The sequence below is a fragment of the Squalius cephalus genome, assembly GCF_949319135.1.
Source record: "Squalius cephalus genome assembly, chromosome: 1".
Taxonomy (NCBI): Eukaryota; Metazoa; Chordata; class Actinopteri; order Cypriniformes; family Leuciscidae; genus Squalius; species Squalius cephalus.
The window spans coordinates 4,792,861-4,815,791 of NC_137122.1; the positions used below are offsets into that span (position 1 = coordinate 4,792,861).

General features: G+C 38.3%; 5 protein-coding genes across 9 annotated transcripts in view; 4 read left to right on the forward strand and 1 right to left on the reverse strand.

Moving 5' to 3' along the window:
- LOC307156201 (uncharacterized protein) overlaps positions 1 to 9,568 on the forward strand; it is a 127,642-nt gene extending 118,074 nt beyond the window's left edge. For 2 of the 3 annotated variants that reach the window (XM_079867449.1, XM_079867450.1), the window contains exon 2: positions 2,435 to 4,792. In XM_079867449.1, coding sequence (XP_079723575.1) covers positions 2,435 to 3,705 — 1,271 coding nt within the window. In that variant the 3' untranslated portion in view covers positions 3,706 to 4,792. Of the gene's footprint in view, positions 1 to 2,434; positions 4,793 to 9,000; positions 9,161 to 9,431 lie in introns of those variants that run through there. The other variant, XM_079867446.1, reaches the window with a different exon arrangement.
- Positions 1 to 22,931, forward strand: part of LOC307156367 (uncharacterized protein) — a 1,306,365-nt gene that overhangs the window by 874,780 nt on the left and 408,654 nt on the right. The gene's annotated exons all lie outside the window — the stretch shown is intronic.
- Positions 1 to 22,931, forward strand: part of LOC307156000 (uncharacterized protein) — a 279,400-nt gene that overhangs the window by 42,517 nt on the left and 213,952 nt on the right. The gene's annotated exons all lie outside the window — the stretch shown is intronic.
- Positions 11,360 to 22,931, forward strand: part of LOC307156221 (uncharacterized protein) — a 171,897-nt gene continuing 160,325 nt past the window's right edge. Inside the window, exons 1-3 of the mRNA XM_079867499.1 lie at positions 11,360 to 11,612; positions 12,656 to 12,787; positions 17,315 to 18,987. Coding sequence (XP_079723625.1) covers positions 12,730 to 12,787; positions 17,315 to 18,552 — 1,296 coding nt within the window. The 5' untranslated portion in view covers positions 11,360 to 11,612; positions 12,656 to 12,729 and the 3' untranslated portion in view covers positions 18,553 to 18,987. Of the gene's footprint in view, positions 11,613 to 12,655; positions 12,788 to 17,314 lie in introns of the transcript that reaches the window.
- Positions 19,417 to 22,931, reverse strand: part of LOC307156351 (uncharacterized protein) — a 43,185-nt gene continuing 39,670 nt past the window's right edge. For both annotated transcript variants that reach the window (XM_079867641.1, XM_079867640.1), the window contains exon 3: positions 19,417 to 22,810. The gene's annotated coding sequence lies outside the window, so the exon portion shown is untranslated. The remainder of the gene's footprint in view (positions 22,811 to 22,931) is intronic.

The window sequence follows — 22,931 nt, forward strand, 5'->3', positions numbered from 1 at the left end:
CACGTAACAAAACATGAACAGTTCTGATAAATATAATATATAAAAATACAAACTTAAGATATGAAAACAACCTTTGAACAAAAAAATAAATAAATAAACTATTATTATTAATATTGACAGTAATAATAATTAAAAAAAAATCAATGATGATGATTAATGGTATTTGGGAGTTTTATTCAGCGACCACCCGACAGAGGTTTGGACGCGTGTGGTGTGTGTGTCTCTCCAGTGTGTCTCTCCCACACATAGACTAATTCGTGGCAGTGCGCCACAGAATCAACACCGGCCGCCACATATTGCGTTTTTTGCGGTCTCCAAAGCGAATTTTTATCCCGCCAAAGCCTTATTTGATCGTTGAGTGATGTAGATGACTGAAAACTGCACTTGTGACGGGTCACATGTTGCTGAAAGAACGAGCAGAGAGAGAGTGCGCCCCTCCTCTGGCCGCACGCGCGCACACTCACCGTCTTCAAACTGTCTTGCTCTCCCTCCCTCGCGCATATTAATCAAAATCAATTGAGAATTGACATGATGGTAAAAGGTTGGAAGAGCGAAGTTTCATGTGGAGGATTGGGATATTTTTTTTCCTGAATTACCGCTGGGTGTGAATTGTGCTAAAAAAAAAAAAAAAAAAAAAAAGTTTCCTTATCTTCTCTGAAAACTGTTCCGCACATTCAGCTGACAGAAAACACACTTTCAATAAACCCAAAAACCTATCCAGTGATGAAATGTTTTCTGTTGACACAAATCTTGTGCGATGTCCTAAACTGCCAGGATAATCACACAAACACGTACACGTCCGCTAATGACACCTCTGATTCACGCACTAATGACTCCTTTGAACCGATTCTATTTAATGTATGGCAATACATTATAACAACTGATCTATCCAACACTGAACTCACCAGACGTCTGAATTGGTGTTTAAAGGAATACTCCACCGTGTTTTCATATTAAACTATGTTTTTCCCTTAACTAAGACGAGTTGATACATACCTCTCTCGTCTCAGTGCGTGCACTTAATCGCTCAGGCGCGCGGTGACACTTTGAAAGCCCAGTTCATTCAATATGGGCCAAGCAGAGAAACAACCAAACACCTCCACGTTTTCCCTATTTAAATACAGTTACTCGCGTAGTGTAACTCGACCTAGGACGGTGACACAAAACAAAACGTTGCGCTTTTCTAAGCGTGTAAAATGGATAACTATATTGTATGGCGGAATACCATTGCAAGTGCTTGTAAGCACTTCGTCTTGGCGCAGTAATATCTTCACTAGAGGGAGCGGGGGCCGGTGAGAGGATTTTTCACGAGTGAAGATATTACTCCGCCAAGACGAAGTGCTTACAAGCACTTGCAATGGTATTCCGCCTTACAATATAGTTATCCATTTTACACGCTTAGAAAAGCGCAACGTTTTGTTTTGTGTCACCGTCCTAGGTCGAGTTACACTACGCGAGTAACTGTATTTAAATAGGGAAAACGTGGAGGTGTTTGGTTGTTTCTCTGCTTGGCCCATATTGAATGAACTGGGCTTTCAAAGTGTCACCGCGCGCCTGAGCGATTAAGTGCACGCACTGAGACGAGAGAGGTATGTATCAACTCGTCTTAGTTAAGGGAAAAACATAGTTTAATATGAAAACACGGTGGAGTATTCCTTTAACAAATCGGTAACACTTTATAATAAAGTTCAATTTATTAAACTTTAGTTAACTTCATTAGTTAACATTAACTATTAATAAACTGCACTTCTACAGCATTTGTTAATCTTTGATAATGTTAATTTCACCATTTATAGTAGCCTTATTGAAATCAAAAGTTGTATTTGTTAACATTAGTTAGCCTAATGCACTGTGAATAACATTAACAAATGAACAGCTGAATGAACAGCTGTATTTTTATTAACTAAGATTAATAAATAATACACTAACAAATGTACCTTTTGTTTCATTTTTAATTATGCTTAAATAATTATTTTCAGTATTTTCAGCACTGAACTTTTCTTTTACTTGTTCTACCTCACCTGTTTTTATTATTTGTTAAATGTAGTTGTTGTTTTTTTTAAGTTCAATAAATTATCCTTTTTTAAATATAGACTTGTAACATTTATCATCATGATCATTGTGTCATTTTTATGATATAAATTGAGGGAGCAAAAGCAGTATCGGCTCCAAATATCGGGTCAAGAAAATCGGCAGCCCGTATCGGTCATCGGCTAAGGCTGATGAAAAAAATCCCTAATATATAAATATAGCTGCGAGCAGCGATGAAGGGCCAAAGCCGGCGGCACCGCCACCCTTGTGCCTTTAGGTAAGGCACCGGGGTGGCGGTGCCTCCGGCTCGGGCCCATAATCGCTGCTCGCAGCTATATTATTTCTCTTTGAATTATTTTGATGTACTGAAAATTAACTGTAACATTTGTTTCTTTCATGTCAGACCTGATGGAAGTGAAGGAGGAGAGTGAAGAACTGAGTGAAGTGAAGGAGGAGAGAGAAGAACTGAGTGAAGTGAAGGAGGAGAGAGAAGAACTGAGTGAAGTGAAGGAGGAGAGTGAAGAACTGAGTGAAGTGAAGGAGGAGAGTGAAGAACTGAGTGAAGTAAAGGAGGAGAGAGAAGAACTGAGTGAAGTGACGAAGGAGAGTGAAGAACTGAGTGAAGTGAAGGAGGAGAGTGAAGAACTGAGTGAAGTGGAGGAGGAACATCATGTCCAACTGAAAAGCATGAAGCCGTTCACATGTGTTCAGTGTGGAAATAGCTTTACAAACAAATATCATTTTGAGCGTCACATGAGAATCCACACTGGAGATCTGTTCAAATGTGATCAGTGTGGAAAGAGTTTCACAACAAAACAACATTTTGAGCATCACATGAGGATCCACACTGGAGAGAAGCCATTCACATGTGATCAATGTGGAAAGAGATTCTCATGCAAACGATATCTTAAAGAACACATGAAGATCCACACCGGAGAGAAGCCATTCACATGTGTTCAATGCGGCAGAGCATTTCTTACTGCATCATACCTGAAGAATCACCTGAGAGTTCATACGAAGGAGAAGCCATATTCGTGTTCTGTGTGTGGGAAGAGTTTTTCACAGGTGCAAAATTTACACACACATCAGAAAATACACACTGGTGTGAGAGAGTACATGTGCTTTGAGTGTGAGAAGACTTTTATTACAGCGGACAATTTAAAACTGCACCAGAGAATTCACACTGGAGAAAAACCTTACAATTGTTCACACTGTGACAAGAGATTCAGTCAGTCATCACATCTGAAAAAACATGAGAGGATCCACACTGGAGAAAAACCTTACAAGTGTTCACACTGTGACAAGAGATTCAGTGAGTCATCATCTCTGAAAACACATGAGAGGATCCACACTGGAGAAAAACATTACAAGTGTTCACACTGTGACAAGAGATTCAGTCTGTCATCACATCTGAAAACACATGAAAAGACACATACTGGAGAAAAACCTTACAAGTGTTCACACTGTGACAAGCGATTCAGTCTGTCATCATATCTGAAAACACATGAGATGATCCACAGCAGTGAGAAGCCGCACACGTGTGATCAGTGCGGGAAGAGTTTCTCTATTAAAGCTAACCTGAAGCGACACTTGAAGATCCATGCAGTGGAGAAACCACATCACCGCGGATGCATCCTTAAAATAGTCCAACAGACTACAGTGGCTCAAGCTTAAGTTTATCAAGCGACGAGAATACTAGCTATTTGTGTTTATCAAGTGATGAGAATACCCCATTCTCCCGTAAAAAAATGTAATATTTACATATGATTTGACAGTTTACTTGTAAATAAATACCTAAAATATAAAAGGAGTGCATCATGCCTGACCTCTACATGAACACTTTTGGTTTTGTGACTGTAAGGCTCAATCCCAATTCACCCCTTGACCCTACCCCTTGGGTAGAGAATTGAGACAGCCCTACCCCTTCACGGGAACGCACAAAACGGAGGGGTAGGGCTGTCTTAATTATCTTTTGGTTGGAGGGGTAAGGGGAAGGGCCAGATAGCCCTTGAAACGATTTTTCGGGACCACACTTCAAACGAAGGGGTATGAGAAATGTACCTTCATACACCGGCTACAGAGGCAACATGACTGCCAATAATCATTTTCTTTGTCACATTCAATCATGTGTTCATATTTACGTTCATGTTCTTCAAAGAAACTGTTGCAAAAAAATCGTTAAAGTTACAATATGACGCGTAAAAAGCAAAAGTTTGAAGTGAAGTGGATGCACGAATGAGGGGAATTCGCGAACACCGCGCTAAATGCCTCATTCGCGCAGCAAGACCTCCAGACGCGCGTAAACGCGTCTTAACTTTGAAATTACTCGCGCCAGACACTATATTCGCATTTGGTGTGAACGCAGCATTAGGCGTTGAAGATATTGTCATCTCCGTTGTTTTCTTCAAACTTCAGAAGAAAAATGCAAAATAATAGCTGTAACTCACGCAAGACTACAGCTGACGACGAAGTTTGTGATAAACATTGGCGCATCTCCTCTGACGTAGGCGCTAGCGACGATGTATAATGACATGCAACGGTGTAGTAGTGGTGTCCAATTTCTTTGGGGAATATTTTCACCCCTACGCCTTGACACTCTGTTTCAAGGGGCAAGGGTAAGGGGTAGGCGAAGGGTTAGGGGTAGGCGAAGGGGTATAAAATAGAATTGGGATTGGGCCTAAGTCATTCTCTTCAAATGTTATTGAAGTTTGAAATGTGTATGCCAATAATCTTAATGTAATTTTATAGACGGTCCCAGTTAATCTACAAAAGCCCTAAGCGAGAAAAAAAAAAAAAAAGTACTTCATTGTATTTCAAGTATATTTATATTTCCGATAGTATGTTGAAAATGTACTTACATAAATTGTACTTTTTGTAAATATATAAAAAGTATACTGGCATTATGCTTTCACCCTAACACTTTTAACACACTTTAAAATAATACTATACTATACTATACTATAAAATATACTATATTACACTTTATAGAAATATATTATATTAAAATATACTTTAAGTAAAAGTTATGTGCACTTTCTAAAGTGTACTTATTTGAAAAAAAAAGTGTAAACATTTTTGATATTTTAAATTGTCTGCTCAAAATTGTCATTGTAACATACACTGAAAGCATATTTTAAAAGTACACATTTTAATATCAACACTAATATTAAGTTTGAGTGTATTTAAGTTATATTTGAGTCTAATTATGAATTGAAGTTATATTCACGCTAGTACTTAAAGTCCCTGTAAAGGCAATTCTAAAAAAAAGTTCTAAACACATTATAAATGTTAGAAATGTATTGCTAAATCATATTACAAAGACTGTGCACTGTGAAGTGCTGAATTGTGAAGTTAGACCGTTAAACAGTTTTTCACCGTTGCTGTGTTCCGGATTTTTTGGCGGGGCTAAAACGGGGGCTCGATGACGCACTGAGGCCCCCTGAGCTATTGGACACGCCCCTACTTGATGACGCACTGGAGCCCCATTCACATCAGTTTGCAACTCAATCGCGAGTTACTGTCAGTACTATTATTTACTACATCCTACAGTTTGCTAGCTAGCTATGCCTTCGTCACGGAAATGCGTATTACCTGGATGCGATCACGTACAAAACAGATCGGTGTCCTTATTTAAATTTCCGAAAAACTATCATATCAACAAGAGGTGGATTAATTTTGTGAAGAGCCACCTCGATGGAGAGCTGAGGATCACCGCCAAAACCCGCCTCTGTAGTGATCATTTTACATGGGATAGTTTTATAAACTTTAGTCGGAGACAACTGGGATTCATTCACTGATAATCCGCTGTTACTGGTGAATGTGGCCGAACCGACTATCTCCCGCCTCGGCCTTCATCCTCCCGTCGCGCCGACAACTGGTGCCATCGTCGGCAGTGCGTGCCCACCAATGAGTGTAAGTTGCCTTGTGTGCTTATGTTATAATTATAGTAGGTAGTCCAGGCTCGAACATGTATGGCTTTGTAAAACAAATTAAGCTGCTAGGAGCATCCATTCCGGCTGTAGCGGTGACAGTTGAGTGTTGTTGTGAGTCGGCGGCAGCGTGCTTTCCCGCGAGTGGGCGTGGTTTCAGCGCAGCCAGCGGACACGCCCCCAGCGTTTGAGAGCAGAGACTACTGCTCATTTTTTCAAGATTTTGATCGCTTATTTCATGTACTTGCCGGCTTTTTTATCATTGTCTGGGTGAATTAAATTTGTCTGGGTGGCTAATAACACATTTTTCTGTGGTGTGACAAACTCAGAACACATACTTAATTTTGACTTTACAGGGACTTTAAGGTCATTCTTTTAGAAAGTGTTCAATAGTATTACTATGAAAATGCACTTATGAAATTTTGTGATGTGTGTAAATACACAGATAGCAATTATTGCAGCTGTTCTGTAATGTTTAATCAGTTTTGTAGACAAATATGATACATCTTACACACAAAATTACATTAAATAAAAAATTAAATGCACACTTCAAAAGTACAGGTGCACAAAAAATGTGTGTTATGCTGAAAAGCAAGTGGTTTAAACCATCTTGCATCACCCATATTGCAACAGACAAGTTAATACTGGCTAAATTATAAGCAATTTTTTTTTAAAATTCACTCACACTGTGTTAACATTGTCGCAAGTGTTCAAAAAAGAACATTTCATTGGTTTTGTTTAATGGAGAAAAAGCAGGGCTACTGCAAACAAGACCAATTGAAGAGTGTACAGATCAAGAAGTCGCTGACAGTATTCATGCGTATTGGACTGATATAGCTCTAGGTTGGTTTAGCATTGATGTCTGTAAAGTAGAATCTCCCCAAGAATTTGAGTCTATTTCAACATTTTTGGGAAGTGGAATGTGTAGGATATTTGTAATTTGTAGTGATTACAATTTAGCTCAAAGGATTTATTAATTAATTTATAGGGAATTCAAAAGAGTCACTTATTACAACCGAGCAAATGACTCGTTCGCGGTTCATTTGAACTGGCTGTAACTATCAACTCTGCAACGGATATAAATATCCGAACTATAGTGAAACACTATATAGTTAGCAAGGTAACTTAGATCAGAAGTTTAAGACATTAAATTTGTAAGCACAATAACACAAGTAATATTTCTCTTTAAAATACAAACAAGACTTTATTGATTATTCTAACACATAACTAATATCTAACACAGACACACACACATTCATACGCGTTGCAGAAAGAAAGAGAGTAAGGAAAGATTAAGTTTTAAGAGTGAGTTTAAGAGTGAGATGATGTAATCCCAAGTTTCTATGCACTTATAAAACACAACCTGAATGAACCATCAATCATTAGTTTAACCCTTTTATCGTTTCCTAGGTTATTAAATCAGTATCAAATACACCAGTTCAGTTTAAGAGTCTGGAGGCAGTACTTGCTTGTCTTTGCTTTTGGGGATTCCCTTTTTGTTGCGTGAAAGGGGTTTTCCCGGTCCGTTCGTTGGCTGGTCTCCGCGTGCCTGATGTCTGGGTCACGTGGTCAGTCACGTGGCGTGCTGGCGGAATGAAAGTCTTTGTTTGAAGCTGGCTTTGCAGAAGAAACGTGGCTCGAAATCTTGTCGCAAAACTTAACTTAGAACCGAGACTCACAGCGGAAAAGAAAGGAAACTAAGAAAAGAAAGGAAATTGAGAGGAGTAGATGATGGCTTGAATGAAGCTGTTTAACCCATGTTCTTCAGATCTTGATTTGGGTTATTTCGTCTGCGCGTTTACATGGTTCCTTGTCTGTCTTAGATCTTCATCTCCCGCTGCATTTTTGGTTCTGCACTAAAACTCTAAACTTTGTTCTGGTGTTAAGATTTTAAACTCAAATGTCCGCCCAGCCTCCTGGATCAGTTCTAACCAATTAGACACTGTCTTTGTTTAGGAGTTGGCATTCTCTTCACTTCTTATCATAAATCAAGCTTATCTGTGCTCTCCTTACTCTCTAAGCTCTAGCAAAGAGTACAGAGGCCACAGCTAAGACATTATTACTATTATAAGAATCCGAAACATTTTCCACAGATTTCAATCAAGCCATCCTTTGAATTAAGAACATACGATAATATTGATATGAAACACAACACATTTTCATTCAAACATCTAACAATAATAACAATTACATGAATTGTATGGCATCTAAGCATATCAGATACACCCATCTATTGTAGGAACAATATAGAATCATGTCGTTGCATGATGCTTGATCTATAAGTCCATTGAAAATTGTTCTTGAATGATTTTATGTATGTTATAGGTAAAATCTCAGTTCTGTGGTTTGAAACGATTTTACACCCTGAGGTCTATCAGAGGTCCTTAAGAAGGAGGGGTCTGGAATGTTGTGGGCTCGAGCAGCTCCTGCTGTTATCTTGATCGGGCTGAATTGTGCTATCTCTGAGCCAATCATTCTTTTCCAAGCTATCTCACATTGACCAGTTCTTCCTTTAGTTGGGCTCATCTTCTTTGAAGCTTGCATGGCCATAAAGTTCTTAGCTGGGGGTTTTCGTTGGTCAGTGGAGACTGGCTGGCTGGAGCCTTCTTTTATGGCTCTGGGGTTGGTGATTTGGTGTCTGGAATGTTCAGTTCTGTGAGAAATTATGTTTGCACAATTCACCTGGAAGATTCATTTGTGTTTGATTCGCACTCAATCCTACAAATGACATATGAGGCCCCATCATCAGATGTAAAAGCCACCAGGGTCATAACTTTGCAGAATGTTCCATCTTTTAACTGTACAACTGAAATATTTCTCTTTTTAAGAGTTGTGTTATTATATGAATGATAAACCACACTGCTACAAATGAAAAGGTCATAAAATAAACCTGAATTAACTGTCACTCCTATTAAACTTTCAATAGCCATCCTCTGCAACAGATGTGCTAACTTTCTTTGGGCAGCCAAAACCTCTACCTCTAAATACAAATTACACTCTTATGTAATGGGATTAGTCAGATTTATCTTTTACTTTACAGATAAATAAACTGTCATTGTCTGGTGGCAAGAACTTAAAGGAAACAGTTTGGAGAGTCTGCACAAAAATATTTGATCAGAATCTGTCAACCCAGCAGAACTGGTGCGGTAGGGGTCAGAAGACAGGCCTTAAATCATGGCCTATTCATCAGGTACTCCTGGGTAAGTCCTACAGTGTGTTGAAGCAACATTCTGTCACTATTCAACCCATATGTGGTGTCTGTATTTATATCAGTTGTTCTCTATTTATATACTGTCCTCACACTATTCTCAACCAAATGTCTTTTTAATTTTTTTTGTTATTTTGTAAAATGCTCTGACTTTTCTGAATTGTCTTTATAGAAACAATCAAACGAAGATATAGACTTTTGTGCTACTGTCTTATTTTTTCACCCTGTTGCTTTTTTTCTTCTTTTTTTTTCTTTTTTTTTAGGTGCTGTGTTAAGAAATCCTGCCCAACAAAATTCCACTGAGGCTGACGTAGAGATGACCGTGAGAAACTGGCTGCGGCTGAGCAGGGACAGGAATGGGGGGCGGCAAAGGTGGTGCGAGCAAGCATCTTAAGTGAAATAATTGGACTGATTTTTCTTTTAAACTGACTAACTATTTTGGAGGGAATTTCTTAGTTTTCTATGTGTGATTTTTGGAAAATAAATGTTTTGATACTGCTTTTGCAAAAACAAAGTAAAAAATAAATTTTCATCTCCTGTTATTTCTCCCGGGAAAACTCCTGAACTCCTGTCAGGATTACTAGAAAGTTACAGGCAGGTGATTTTTTGTGTGTGTGTATATATCAAAAATCACATAACATTAAATCTCATTCAATTTCTCCATACTTTTAAAAAGACATTTAGTAAGAAAAGGAACTTAAATACAAAATAAGTACTCTGGTTGAATTTACCACGTAGCTTACACCATTTATAGAAGCAGACAAGATAATTTTTAGAGGAGTATTTTTACTGTTAAATGAAAAATGCTGCCTGGTCCACAGCCTCATATAATTCCCGTACAACTGTTCCTTTAAAGGGGTGATGAACTGAGAAATCAAAGTTTCCTTGAGCTTTTGACATATAAGAGATCATCATACTATAATAATATCCTGTAAGTTTCAGAACTGAAAACTACCTTGTTAGTCCAATAAAAGCTTTTATTGACACCAGGCTCAGCAAACGACTCGTTTTTCAAAGTGGGGAACTATGACGTCAAAGAGGATAAAACACCGCCTCCACAAAAGAAGATCAACGCCTACTTCAACACGGCCTGTTTAGCCCCGCCCACCGATTCGCCCAAACATGCTAAATAACATAGGACGACATGATAATTGCTAAACCGGATCGAGCTACTTCCAAGCAATAAACATGCTGTTTACTAAATATTGTGCAGCGCCTGTTTGTGGAAGAAGACAGTCTGCATAAGCTTCCTTCGGATTCCAGCATGGTTAAACTTTATTAAATCAGTCAATCACAATTTCCCGACACGGATCTGCCAGCAACATGTAAGTAACCATGTGTACTCTAATGCCTGATCTGCGATCAGTGGTTTCTGTGTAATTATTCAAGTTCAGATTCTCTTAAAATCGTTCAATACTGTTTCTGCATCAGTGACTAAACGATCAACTCATAATTTCTCGTAGTATTATGAAAATAATCTTTTTTAAACTGTTATTAAATTATATACAGAAAGCGATCAAAGAACGATCCCTTTCCAATCGCCCAAGCTGTCAATCAAACAGCACAGCGCGAGCCGCGAGAGCTTATCTGGACACTTACCAAACTCGTGATGACATAATGACACTGTTACACTACACAACGAAGCTCTTACACAATTCACATCGTGTTTGCATTGTGCTTTGGTGTAAGCATTTGTGAGAGTGCAAAAATTGCGTTGCAATGATAAGATCTTTATTCACGCGATCAACAGACTGTCTGTCATCTGCTCAGTCAGTGCTCATCATGCTGCAACCTTTCATGTGATGTAATAGATTTAAATATAATGCTTTAAACGATACTTTTCACGATGTGTTAATCTCGATAGCTGTAATAGTAAAAACGTAGTAAAAGTTTTCGAGAGAGTTCATGTAATACTAGCTATTTCATATGCAAGCATGTCAGCCAATCACAGCAGTGGGCGATTGCACTGCAGTCTCACAGCAGACACGCCCCTTAAAACGGAGCGTTCAAATCTGAGGCAGAAATCAGGCTGGGAAAAATGGCTTTTATTTATCAATTATGACAATTTTTGATGTAAAAATCATACTAACATTATAAGGGCACCCCAGGAAACATTATAAAATAATAAAACAATCCAGTTCATGACCCCTTTAAAAAATACAGCCAAAAGCACTGAGGGGGAGGGGTTTACAACCATCCAACATTTTTAAGGTGGAACGAATAGTTCGACGAATAAGGAACTGGCGAAAAAGGAGCTGGAGTCAACTGGAGTCACTTCAGTTCTAAAATAATAACAATGGAAGGCTACTAATAAAGCTGAATCTGCGTGGCCCTGATTGGCTGCGGGGGTGTCCTGTACGCGCGTGCGTTGGATGCCGATGACGTCACCGTTCGCTCGCGCCGTCTCTTCCGTCAACGAGAGTTTTAGCGTCGAGTCTTCTGAGGTGAGGAGAGCAGTTCACGGTATTTCTCATATTTACACAACCATCACACACACTTTATACAGTTTGATTAAGCGACAGGCTCATTTCTGTATTGTTTTCATCGATCACAGCAAAACTTGTGCGTCTTTTCTGGCGTCTTCCTTCTGAAATAAACATTTAGTGCAGCAGCAGCGAGCATGAGGAGAATATGTGGAGTTCATTCAGACCTGAGCGAGTTTGTGTTCGTTTGTGTGATTGTCTCGATGTTTGGAGTGAGAACTTTTACTGAATGTCAAGTTAAAGTTTGAGATCTGTGATGGGAATCGATCTCAAGTGTTTCTTTTGCCGTTTTCATGTTTACCTTTATTTCTTTGTCGACATTTATCTTTGGCAGATTACATTTACTTATTAAAATTTATGTAGACACTTTATATTGCCCCTTGAGTAATTGATGTGGGAAATATCAAATCTATACATGCATGGGAATAAATGTTAAGTTCAACACAGGAAACGTTACATTTTCTTTATGTTTTAGAGTTGTATGACCCTTGTCAGTTTCTGTACGTATATGCGTAACATGTTAATGATGGAATTACTTTATTGCAATTAATAGTTATTATAAAGTCTAACTATATTTAGATTTGCATATTATGGTGTTGTAGTTATTTGCCTGAAGAGGTTCATAAAGAGGTTATTTAATTATTTTGTTTTAGTATTGATGCTTTATGTTATATTTTGAGATATATTTCAATATAGCAGTTTTCCAGGCTTTTATCATGTATCCTGACTCAAATAATGTGTTTCTAACAGCAAACACAACAAAAATAAAGTGAGATGATCTGCTGATGATCCTGAATGGCTTGTTGAATGAGTGTTGATAGTCTGAGGCTCATCAATATTAACAGATCTGCTGAAAACACTCTTTATTTCATGACAATAGTTCCTGTTTTCACCTAATTTATTATGATGATGTCTTCAGATCTCCTGTAAATTGACACTTAATAAACCCAGATTTAGCAGATTTCAGCTCTTCCTGATGCTGTGATGCTTGTCTTCACTTGTAGCTGATGGGAATTTACAGCATTTATTGGAGAATTACTGTGGGCGGAGATTCACTGATGATAAGGACAGTGAGAACATGAGTGATCCAGAACCCTGCAGAATGAAACACACTGAAGATCCTGAAGAACAAAGAGGTTGGTGTTTATTCTTCATTCATTCATGATGCTGAAGAACATTCATGTTAGAAACATTCAAGCACTTCATCAGATTTAGATAAACAGTTCAACTATGAAACGGTACAGAATGTTCTGGGTTTTTCTTCAACAAATGGTCAGTAAAGGGAGGTTTGAGACATTTTTATATTGATTACAATATCAGATCAGGCTAAATACTAACTAGTGATGCACTGATGTGAAAATTGTGGCCGATACCCATAACCGATATTAATATTGCTGTTATGGCCGATACCGATATTTACCGATGTCGATATATCTCTGTATAGAAAACACATTTTTATGATAATCAAATAAAGAGCTATTTTCCAAAACACATATTTTTATAATATAATGCACGATGACACACATGCATTATATTGCATTGCATATAATGTGTGCTGGTCAACTTGTCTAAAATTAAGAAACCCCTAGAAAACAGTAAAAACAAACAAAAAAAACCTTTGTGTACACTTAAGATTAGCTACTTAATTTATTATTCCAATAGGCTATCAAAATATGATATTTGGCTTCTATTTGTGACGTGCTGTCTTTGTGTTTGAACGTTGCACATTTTAAACAGGACACAATTAGCTGAATAAATGTTAGCCAATACAAACATATCTATAGAAAACAGTGGACAGACGGGGATGTCACTTGCATGGTATCGATCTCTGATTTTGCAGTCCAGATTTTTTGGGGCTAAATGTGGCTTGGTTGGAGTGTGCAAAACTTACTGAAGCACAACTTCATGTTGAGATTCTCATTTTGCCAGGCAGAGTATGTGGATTTCATGCTTTTCTGCAGGATTTGCTTCTGTAAGCCAGTTCGTTTGCTGACTGTTTTCTTGTGAGGCAGTGTGGTTGATACATCAGGTCTTCTCAAAAATTCTTCCACAGAAATGAATTTCTGAATTTTCTTCTTTCCATCTGATAGATTTTTCCTGTACTCCTTCAATCTCTGTTGCTCTTCCAATCTATGCAGTGCATATAATTCAGAGTTCTGCTTTAACTTAGCCCGGTACCTCCGCATTCCAGCAGCAGCTTTACTTGTTCTTGAAACCACATCTGGACCATTCTCATTCCTTGGCAGGTTTCTCTCTCCTCCAGGACGCTCCATGGAGCGAAGCCTCAACTTGAGGAGACCTGCCATAATTTCTGAAAAAAGTAAATAAAATAAAATAAAATAAAATAAAGAAAGGCCATATACACTCACCTAAAGGATTATTAGGAACACCTGTTCAATTTCTCATTAATGCAATTATCTAATCAACCAATCACATGGCAGTTCCTTCAATGCATTTAGGAGTGTGGTCCTGGTCAAGACAATCTCCTGAACTCCAAACTGAATGTCAGAATGGGAAAGAAAGGTGATTTAAGCAATTTTGAGCGTGGCATGGTTTGTTGGTGCCAGACGGGCCGGTCTGAGTATTTCACAATCTGCTCAGTTACTGGGATTTTCACGCACAACCATTTCTAGGGTTTACAAAGAATGGTGTGAAAAGGGAAAAACATCCAGTATGCGGCAGTCCTGTGGGCGAAAATGCCTTGTTGATGCTAGAGGTCAGAGGAGAATGGGCCGACTGATTCAAGCTGATAGAAGAGCAACTTTGACTGAAATAACCACTCGTTACAACCGAGGTATGCAGCAAAGCATTTGTGAAGCCACAACACGCACAACCTTGAGGCGGATGGGCTACAACAGCAGAAGACCCCACCGGGTACCACTCATCTCCACTACAAATAGGAAAAAGAGGCTACAATTTGCACAAGCTCACCAAAATTGGACAGTTGAAGACTGGAAAAATGTTGCCTGGTCTGATGAGTCTCGATTTCTGTTGAGACATTCAGATGGTAGAGTCAGAATTTGGCGTAAACAGAATGAGAACATGGATCCATCATGCCTTGTTACCACTGTGCAGGCTGGTGGTGGTGGTGTAATGGTGTGGGGGATGTTTTCTTGGCACACTTTAGGCCCCTTAGTGCCAATTAGGCATCGTTTAAATGCCACGGCCTACCTGAGCATTGTTTCTGACCATGTCCATCCCTTTATGACCAACATGTACCCATCCTCTGATGGCTACTTCCAGCAGGATAATGCACCATGTCACAAAGCTCGAATCATTTCAAATTGGTTTCTTGAACATGACAATGAGTTCACTGTACTAAAATGGCCCCCACAGTCACCAGATCTCAACCCAATTGAGCATCTTTGGGATGTGGTGGAACGGGAGCTTCGTGCCCTGGATGTGCATCCCACAAATCTCCATCAACTGCAAGATGCTATCCTATCAGTATGGGCCAACATTTCTAAAGAATGCTTTCAGCACCTTGTTGAATCAATGCCACGTAGAATTAAGGTAGTTCTGAAGGTGAAAGGGGGTCAAACACAGTATTAATATGGTGTTCCTAATAATCCTTTAGGTGAGTGTATATATATTATTATTAATATTTTTTCATTTTTGGCAAAAAAATAAAAAATTATATATATATAGCGATCGACCGATATATCGGGCCGATATTTGCGTTTTATACGTGCATCGGTCGATACATGGCTGCTGCGTTCGCCGATATTTTTTTCCCGGCATTATATACAGACAGGCGTCCACAGGCAGCTCTGTGTTGCTGGAGACGCTGCACTGCCCCTCCCCCACTAGCAGAGTGCTGGAATCTGCTCTTCAAGACAACGATAAGTTTTAAACTTCCAAAGCATCTTTTAACTGTTTGACTTAGCTGAAATATTGCCATACACTTTGAAAGTGGAAACACGTATCTCTATATGTACTTGCAACTATAGCTAAGCAAGTTTGTGGGTCCAAATGGAAAACGCGAATGCCTCTATAAAACTGCTTGCCATTGTATTTAGGGAGCTGCAAATAGCTAAGTTGTTGGCTATTCGTATGCATACGGTAGCTTTTACGAACACTGGTCATAGGATTACGTAATGCGACGTTGTTCCGTGGTATTTGGGAGTTTTATTCAGCGACCACCCGACAGAGGTTTGGACGCGTGTGGTGTGTCTCTCCAGTGTGTCTCTCCCACACATAGACTAATTCGTGGCAGTGCGCCACAGAATCAACACCGGCCGCCACATATTGCGTTTTTTGCGGTCGCCAAAGCGAATTTTTATCCCGCCAAAGCCTTATTTGATCGTTGAGTGATGTAGATGACTGAAAACTGCGCTTGTGACGGGTCACATGTTGCTGAAAGAACGAGCAGAGAGAGAGTGCGCCCCTCCTCTGGCCGCACGCGTGCACACTCACCGTCTTCAAACTGTCTTGCTCTCCCTCCCTCGCGCATATTAATCAAAATCAATTGAGAATTGACATGATGGTAAAAGGTCGGAAGAGCGAAGTTTCATGTGGAGGATTGGGATATTTTTTTTCCTGAATTACCGCTGGGTGTGAATTGTGCTAAAAAAAAAAAAAAAAAAAAAAAAAGTTTCCTTATCTTCTCTGAAAAGCGTTCCGCACATTCAGCTGACAGAAACCACGCTTTCAATAAACCCAAAAACCTATCCAGTGATGAAATGTTTTCTGTTGACACAAATCTTGTGCGATGTCCTAAACTGCCAGGATAATCACACAAACACGTACACGTCCGCTAATGACACCTCTGATTCACGCACTAATGACTCCTTTGAACCGATTCTATTTAATATATGGCAATACATTATAACAACTGATCTATCCAACACTGAACTCACCAGACGTCTGAATTGGTGTTTAACAAATCGGTAACACTTTATAATAAAGTTCAATTTATTCAACTTTAGTTAACTTCATTAGTTAACATTAACTATTAATAAACTGCACTTCTACAGCATTTGTTAATCTTTGATAATGTTAATTTCACCATTTATAGTAGCCTTATTGAAATCAAAAGTTGTATTTGTTAACATTAGTTAGCCTAATGCACTGTGAATAACATGAACAAATGAACAGCTGAATGAACAGCTGTATTTTTATTAACTAAGATTAATAAATAATACAGTAACAAATGTACCTTTTGCTCATTTTTAATAATGCTTAAATAATTATTTTCAGTATTTTCAGCTCTGAACTCTTCTTTTACTTGTTCTACCTCACCTGTTTTTACTATTTGTTAAATATAGTTGTTTTTTTTAAGTTCAATAAATGATCATTTTTTAAATTGAGACTTGTAACATTTATCATCATGATCATTGTGTCATTTTTATGATGTAAATTGAGGGAGCAAAAGCAGTATCGGCTCCAAATATCGGGTCAAGAAAATCGGCAGCCCGTATCGGTCATCGGCTAAGGCTGATGAAAAAAAAATCGGTATCGGCATCGGCACTAAAAAATCCAAATCGGTCGATCCCTAATATATAAATATAGCTGCGAGCAGCGATGAAGGGCCAAAGCCGGCGGCACCGCCACCCTGGTGCCTTTAGGTAATCCCGTAATCGCTGCTCGCAACTATATTATTTCTCTTTGAATTATTTTGATGTACTGAAAATTAACTGTAACATTTGTTTCTTTCATGTCAGACCTGATGGAAGTGAAGGAGGAGAGTGAAGAACTGAGTGAAGTGAAGGAGGAGAGAGAAGAACTGAGTGAAGTGGAGGAGGAGAGTGAAGAACTGAGTGAAGTGGAGGAGGAGAGAGAAGAACTGAGTGAAGTGAAGGAGGAGAGTGAAGAACTGAGTGAAGTGAAGGAGGAGAGTGAAGAACTGAGAGAAGTGAAGGAGGAGAGTGAAGAACTGAGTGAAGTGACGGAGGAGAGTGAAGAACTGAGTGAAGTGGAGGAGGAACATCATGTCCAACAGAAAAGCGTGAAGCCGTTCACATGTGTTCAGTGTGGAAAGAGTTTCACAACAAAACAACATTTTAAGCATCACATGAGGATCCACACTGGAGAGAAGCCATTCACATGTGATCAATGTGGAAAGAGATTCTCATGCAAACAATATCTTAAAGAACACATGAAGATCCACACCGGAGAGAAGCCGTTCACATGTGATCAATGCGGCAGAGCATTTCTTACTGCATCACACCTGAAGAAACACCAGAGAGTTCATACGAAGGAGAAGCCATATTCGTGTTCTGTGTGTGGAAAGAGTTTTTCACAGCTGCAAAATTTACACACACATCAGAAAATACACACTGGTGTGAGAGAGTACATGTGCTTTGAGTGTGAGAAGACTTTTATTACAGCGGACAATTTAAAACTGCACCAGAGAATTCACACTGGAGAAAAACCATACAAGTGTTCACACTGTGACAAGAGATTCAGTCAGTCATCACATCTGAAAAAACATGAGAGGATCCACACTGGAGAAAAACCTTACAAATGTTCACACTGTGACAAGAGATTCAGTGAGTCATCATCTCTGAGATCACATGAGAAGATCCACACTGGAGAAAAACCTTACAAGTGTTCACACTGTGACAAGAGATTCAGTCAGTCATCACATCTGAAAAAACATGAGAGGATCCACACTGGAGAAAAACCTTACAAGTGTTCACACTGTGACAAGAGATTCAGTCTGTCATCAAATCTGAAAACACATGAAAAGACACATACTGGAAAAAAACCTTACAAGTGTTCACACTGTGACAAGAGATTCAGTCTGTCAGCACATCTTAAAACACATGAGAGGATCCACACTGGAGAGAAGCCGCACACGTGTGATCAGTGCGGGAAGAGTTTCTCTATTAAAGCTAACCTGAAGCGACACTTGAAGATCCATGCAGTGGAGAAACCACATCACCGCATGCATCCTTAAAATAGTCCAACAGACTACAGTGGCTCAACCTCAAGTTTATCAAGCGACGAGAATACTAGCTATTTGTGTTTATCAAGCGATGAGAATACCCCATTCTCCCGTAAAAAAAAAAGTAATATTTACATATGATTTGACAGTTTACTTGTAAATAAATACCTAAAATATAAAAGGAGTGCATCATGCCTGACCCCTACATGAACACTTTTGGTTTTGTGACTGACATTCTTTTCAAATGTTATTGAAGTTAGAAATGTGTATGCCAATAATCTTATGTAATTTTATAGACGGTCCCAGTTCATCTCCAAAAGCCCCAAGCGAGAAAAAAAAAAAAAAAGTACTTCATTGTATTTCAAGTATATTTATATTTCCGATAGTATGTTGAAAATGTACTTACACAAATTGTACTTTTTGTAAATGTATAAAAAGTATACTGGCATTATGCTTTCACCCTAACACTTTGAACACACTTTAAAATAATACTATACTATACTATAATATATACTATATTACACTTTATAGAAATATATTATACTAAAATATACTTTAAGTGAAAGTTATGTGCACTTTCTAAAGTGTACTTATTTGAAAGAAAATGTAAGCATATTTTTTATATATTTTAAATTGTATGCTCAAAATTGTCATTGTAACATAAAAAGCATATTTTAATACTGAATATACTATATATTTAATATTAATATAAAGTATTAATATAAACTTTAATACTGAATAATACTAATATTCATACTGAAAGCATATTTTAAAAGTGCACATTTTAATATCAACACTGTAATATTAAGTTTGAGTGTATTTTAAGTTAGATTTGAGTCTTATTATGAAGTGCAGTTATTCATGCTAGTACTTAAGGACATTCTTTTAGAAAGTGTTCAATAGTATTACTATGAAAATGCACTTTTCCACCATTTATGAAATTTTGTGATGTGTGTAAAGTACACAGATAGCAATTATTGCAGCTGTTCTGTAATGTTTAATCAGTTTTGCAGACAAATAGGATACATCTTACACACAAAATGACATTAAATAAAACATTAAATGCACACTTCAAAAGTACAGGTGCACAAAAAATGTGTTATGCTGAAAAGCAAGTGGTTTAAACCATCTTGCAACACTCATATTGCAACAGACAATTTAATACTGGCTAAATTATAAGCAAAAAAAATTGAAATTCATTCACACTGTTAACATTGTTAACAAGTGTTCAAAAAAGAACATTTCATTGGTATTGTTTAAAGGAGAAAAAGCAGGGCTACTGCAAACAAGACCAATTGAAGAGTGTACAGATCAAGAAGTCGCTGACAGTATTCATGCGTATTGGACTGATATAGAGGTCGGTCTGGCGTTGATGTCTTTAAAGTAGAAGCTACCCAAGAATTTTAGTCTCTTTCAACATTGTTTGGATGCGGAATGACACATTTTGTCCTTGGACTTAACCATAACACATTTACGCTCAAGTGATTGGGGATGCACGGCAAATACATTATGGGTGTGAGACACCTCATTTATAAATGTGGAAAATATATTTAACTGAGCATCTCTACACACCTTTCCTCCACTCTTGGCAAGCTCTTTTACTAAAATACAGAAGTTGGTGGATGTGGATGAGGCCCCATCATCAGATGTAAAAATCCACCAGGGTCATAACTTCGCAGAATGTTCCATCATTTAACTGTACAACTGAATTATTTCTCTTTTTAAGAGTTGTGTTATTATATGAATGATAATCCACACTGCTACAAATGAAATGGTCATAAAATATACCTAAATGAACTGTTTCTTTGGGCAGCCAAAACCTCTGACATTGTTGAAACTCCGTTGATTTCTTTCTTATGCTTTATGTACTTTGAAGTTTGTCAAATAATGTCTTTATGCTATCATTAGCCTTTGCCATTGTAGTCCCTTCTTTTTTTGAGAGACCCCTCCACCGAAGGAATCTTTTCACTATTTGTGTTGGCACATGTGTTGTTCCACTGAAAAACCTAAGCAAAGTCCCATTAAATGATTCAAATGGAAATGTGGATGTTGCCCACAGTGGTCCCCAGTTACGCATGCCTGCTGCCAAGTGCATTAATAAATGCACATTAAAAGAAGCATTAGCAGCACCATACAGTTTCTCAAAGTTGAGCACAAATTTTCACAGAGCTTGTTCTGCCACATCCACATGTCTCACTTTGATGGCATTCTGAAGAAGAGCGTGTATCGCAAAAACGAATAAAAAAGATTATTCCAATACTTCTTTTTCAGAATGCCATTCTAAACAGGCGATGCATAAATGCATCTTGGTACCCTTGTGACCTCCACAGGTGGGTTAATGGCCAGCAATTCCTGGTCTATATCACTGACCTTGCCGCCCAAGTACCAGTCTTCATTATGGTGCTTACTGTCTAGCCACATAAATGTAATCTGTCATCATCATCATGCGTAAGAGACACTCTGAATCCAATTGTCTTTTAAAGAGTATTTATTCTTGCAAGAATAGGCCCACACAGAAGTGACCCAAAGTACACTATGGAGCAAGTGTGACAAGGAAGGGAGGGCAGAGCAGCTTTTATATCACTTCTCAAGGTTTCTGCTTACAGGCTTTCTTATCTAAAGAAGGGAAGGTTTCTCTGCTAGTGATCTAATCCTGCTGAGTTTATTCTTACAAGCTCACAAGTTATAAATTGGACGACCTCCTTTTCAATCTGTCTCCTCCTGACGTCTCAGCTGCTTCCCAGTGTTTAAAACAAAACACACACACATCAGTCAGCTGAAGTTGGCAGACCACGGACAGTCCAGCAAAGGGTCATTTCAATGTCTCACTGAAAATAAATGATAATCAACACTGTAAATCAATGAAAATATTTTTTTTTTCCATTACAATTCCCCCTTTTTATCATTTACTGATAATTGATTAATCAGACACTATCAAACCATAATAATAATGCACCAAGTTTAAGTCTTACATCACTCTTATACTTCTCATTTCTGATTTTCATATAACTGATCGCTCTTCTTTAAACTTGTAGGAAAAAAAGATTAAAAGAAAGTAAGCTTAGGTTTGCCTTTTTTTTTTTTTTGTAAGCGTTAGGCCCTTAATTTTATAGCAAGCAAGTAAAAGTTTATTCTGAAGCCGGGCTAAATGAACTGGCACTGCCATTGCATTCCCAACACTATAGGTCGGACCCTCAGTCACCTCAATATAAACAAGAAATACTGTAGATTATATTTAGTAGAAAAAAACAAACCATAAAAAGATAAAAAGTAGATTAAAAATCCCTCATTTTCAAACACTGTCCTTGTACGCCACCTCGTGACACAGATGACTACTGCTTTTAACCCTCTTTACACATTCTCATCATCCTTAGAAAGAAAGAATAAGAAAATGAAAAACACCCCCCAATTTACCACATGTTAATGTAGCTTCCGCTACTTCCACCGTCTGCCTAATTTTGTTCATCCTTGGGATAGGCTGTCATTTTTACCAACTGAACAGACATTCCAGTTTTCTCGTATTCACCCATGAATAACAAATTATCAGAATAACGCATACAATAATAACTCAGCCTTTTCCATTAATCCACGCCCATCTACATATTTCCTAACCATATTTTGTTAATTTTTAATCCAATTGGGCAATGGTTTTAGTAAGCTCTATTTAATACCCTATTTAATAAAATCTAACCAGAAGAGTTTTATGATTTTATCCATTCTATCCAATGTGGTTGTTAAAAATTAATTCTGACTTTTCCATTAGAGACCGGCTGTCTTTTTTTCTTATGACCGTACTTCACATCATTGAATAGATTTTCTACTTTTCCTGAAAACATTTGCACCAATCAAATCATTAGATCTATATCAATACTAAGCCCTAGTTTGATTTAATCAAATAAAATCATCAAAATCATCACAAAACAGATTCTTCTGCTAAACTTAAACCATTAGTTGGTCCACATCCTCCTCCAGGTGTGTCGACCATCTCGTTCGCCCAATGGACATTCCATCTTCACCAATATGACACTTTGCGTGCCGTAGAGAGGATTTCCCTCGTAGGCAAGGGAGGTACGTTACCAGCACGTCCCTTGATCCCTCACTGCCCTCCGCGTTGGCGCGTGGAGTTGCTAAGGTTGGTTGGTGTAGTCTAAGGTGAGAGGCGTGGACCCAGGTCTCACACTCTCTGATCATTTTCCGATCCTTACAAGATTTTCCCTTAAATCCCCTACCGCACCTCCACTGGAATGAACCATTTCCTGCCTGCTGTCACCTGTGAATGTCATGACGATGATTTGTGTTATAAACAGTGTTGGGAGTAACGCGTTACAAAAGTAATTAATTACTGTAATGCATTGCTTTTTGCTGTAACGCGGTAATGTAAGGCATTACAG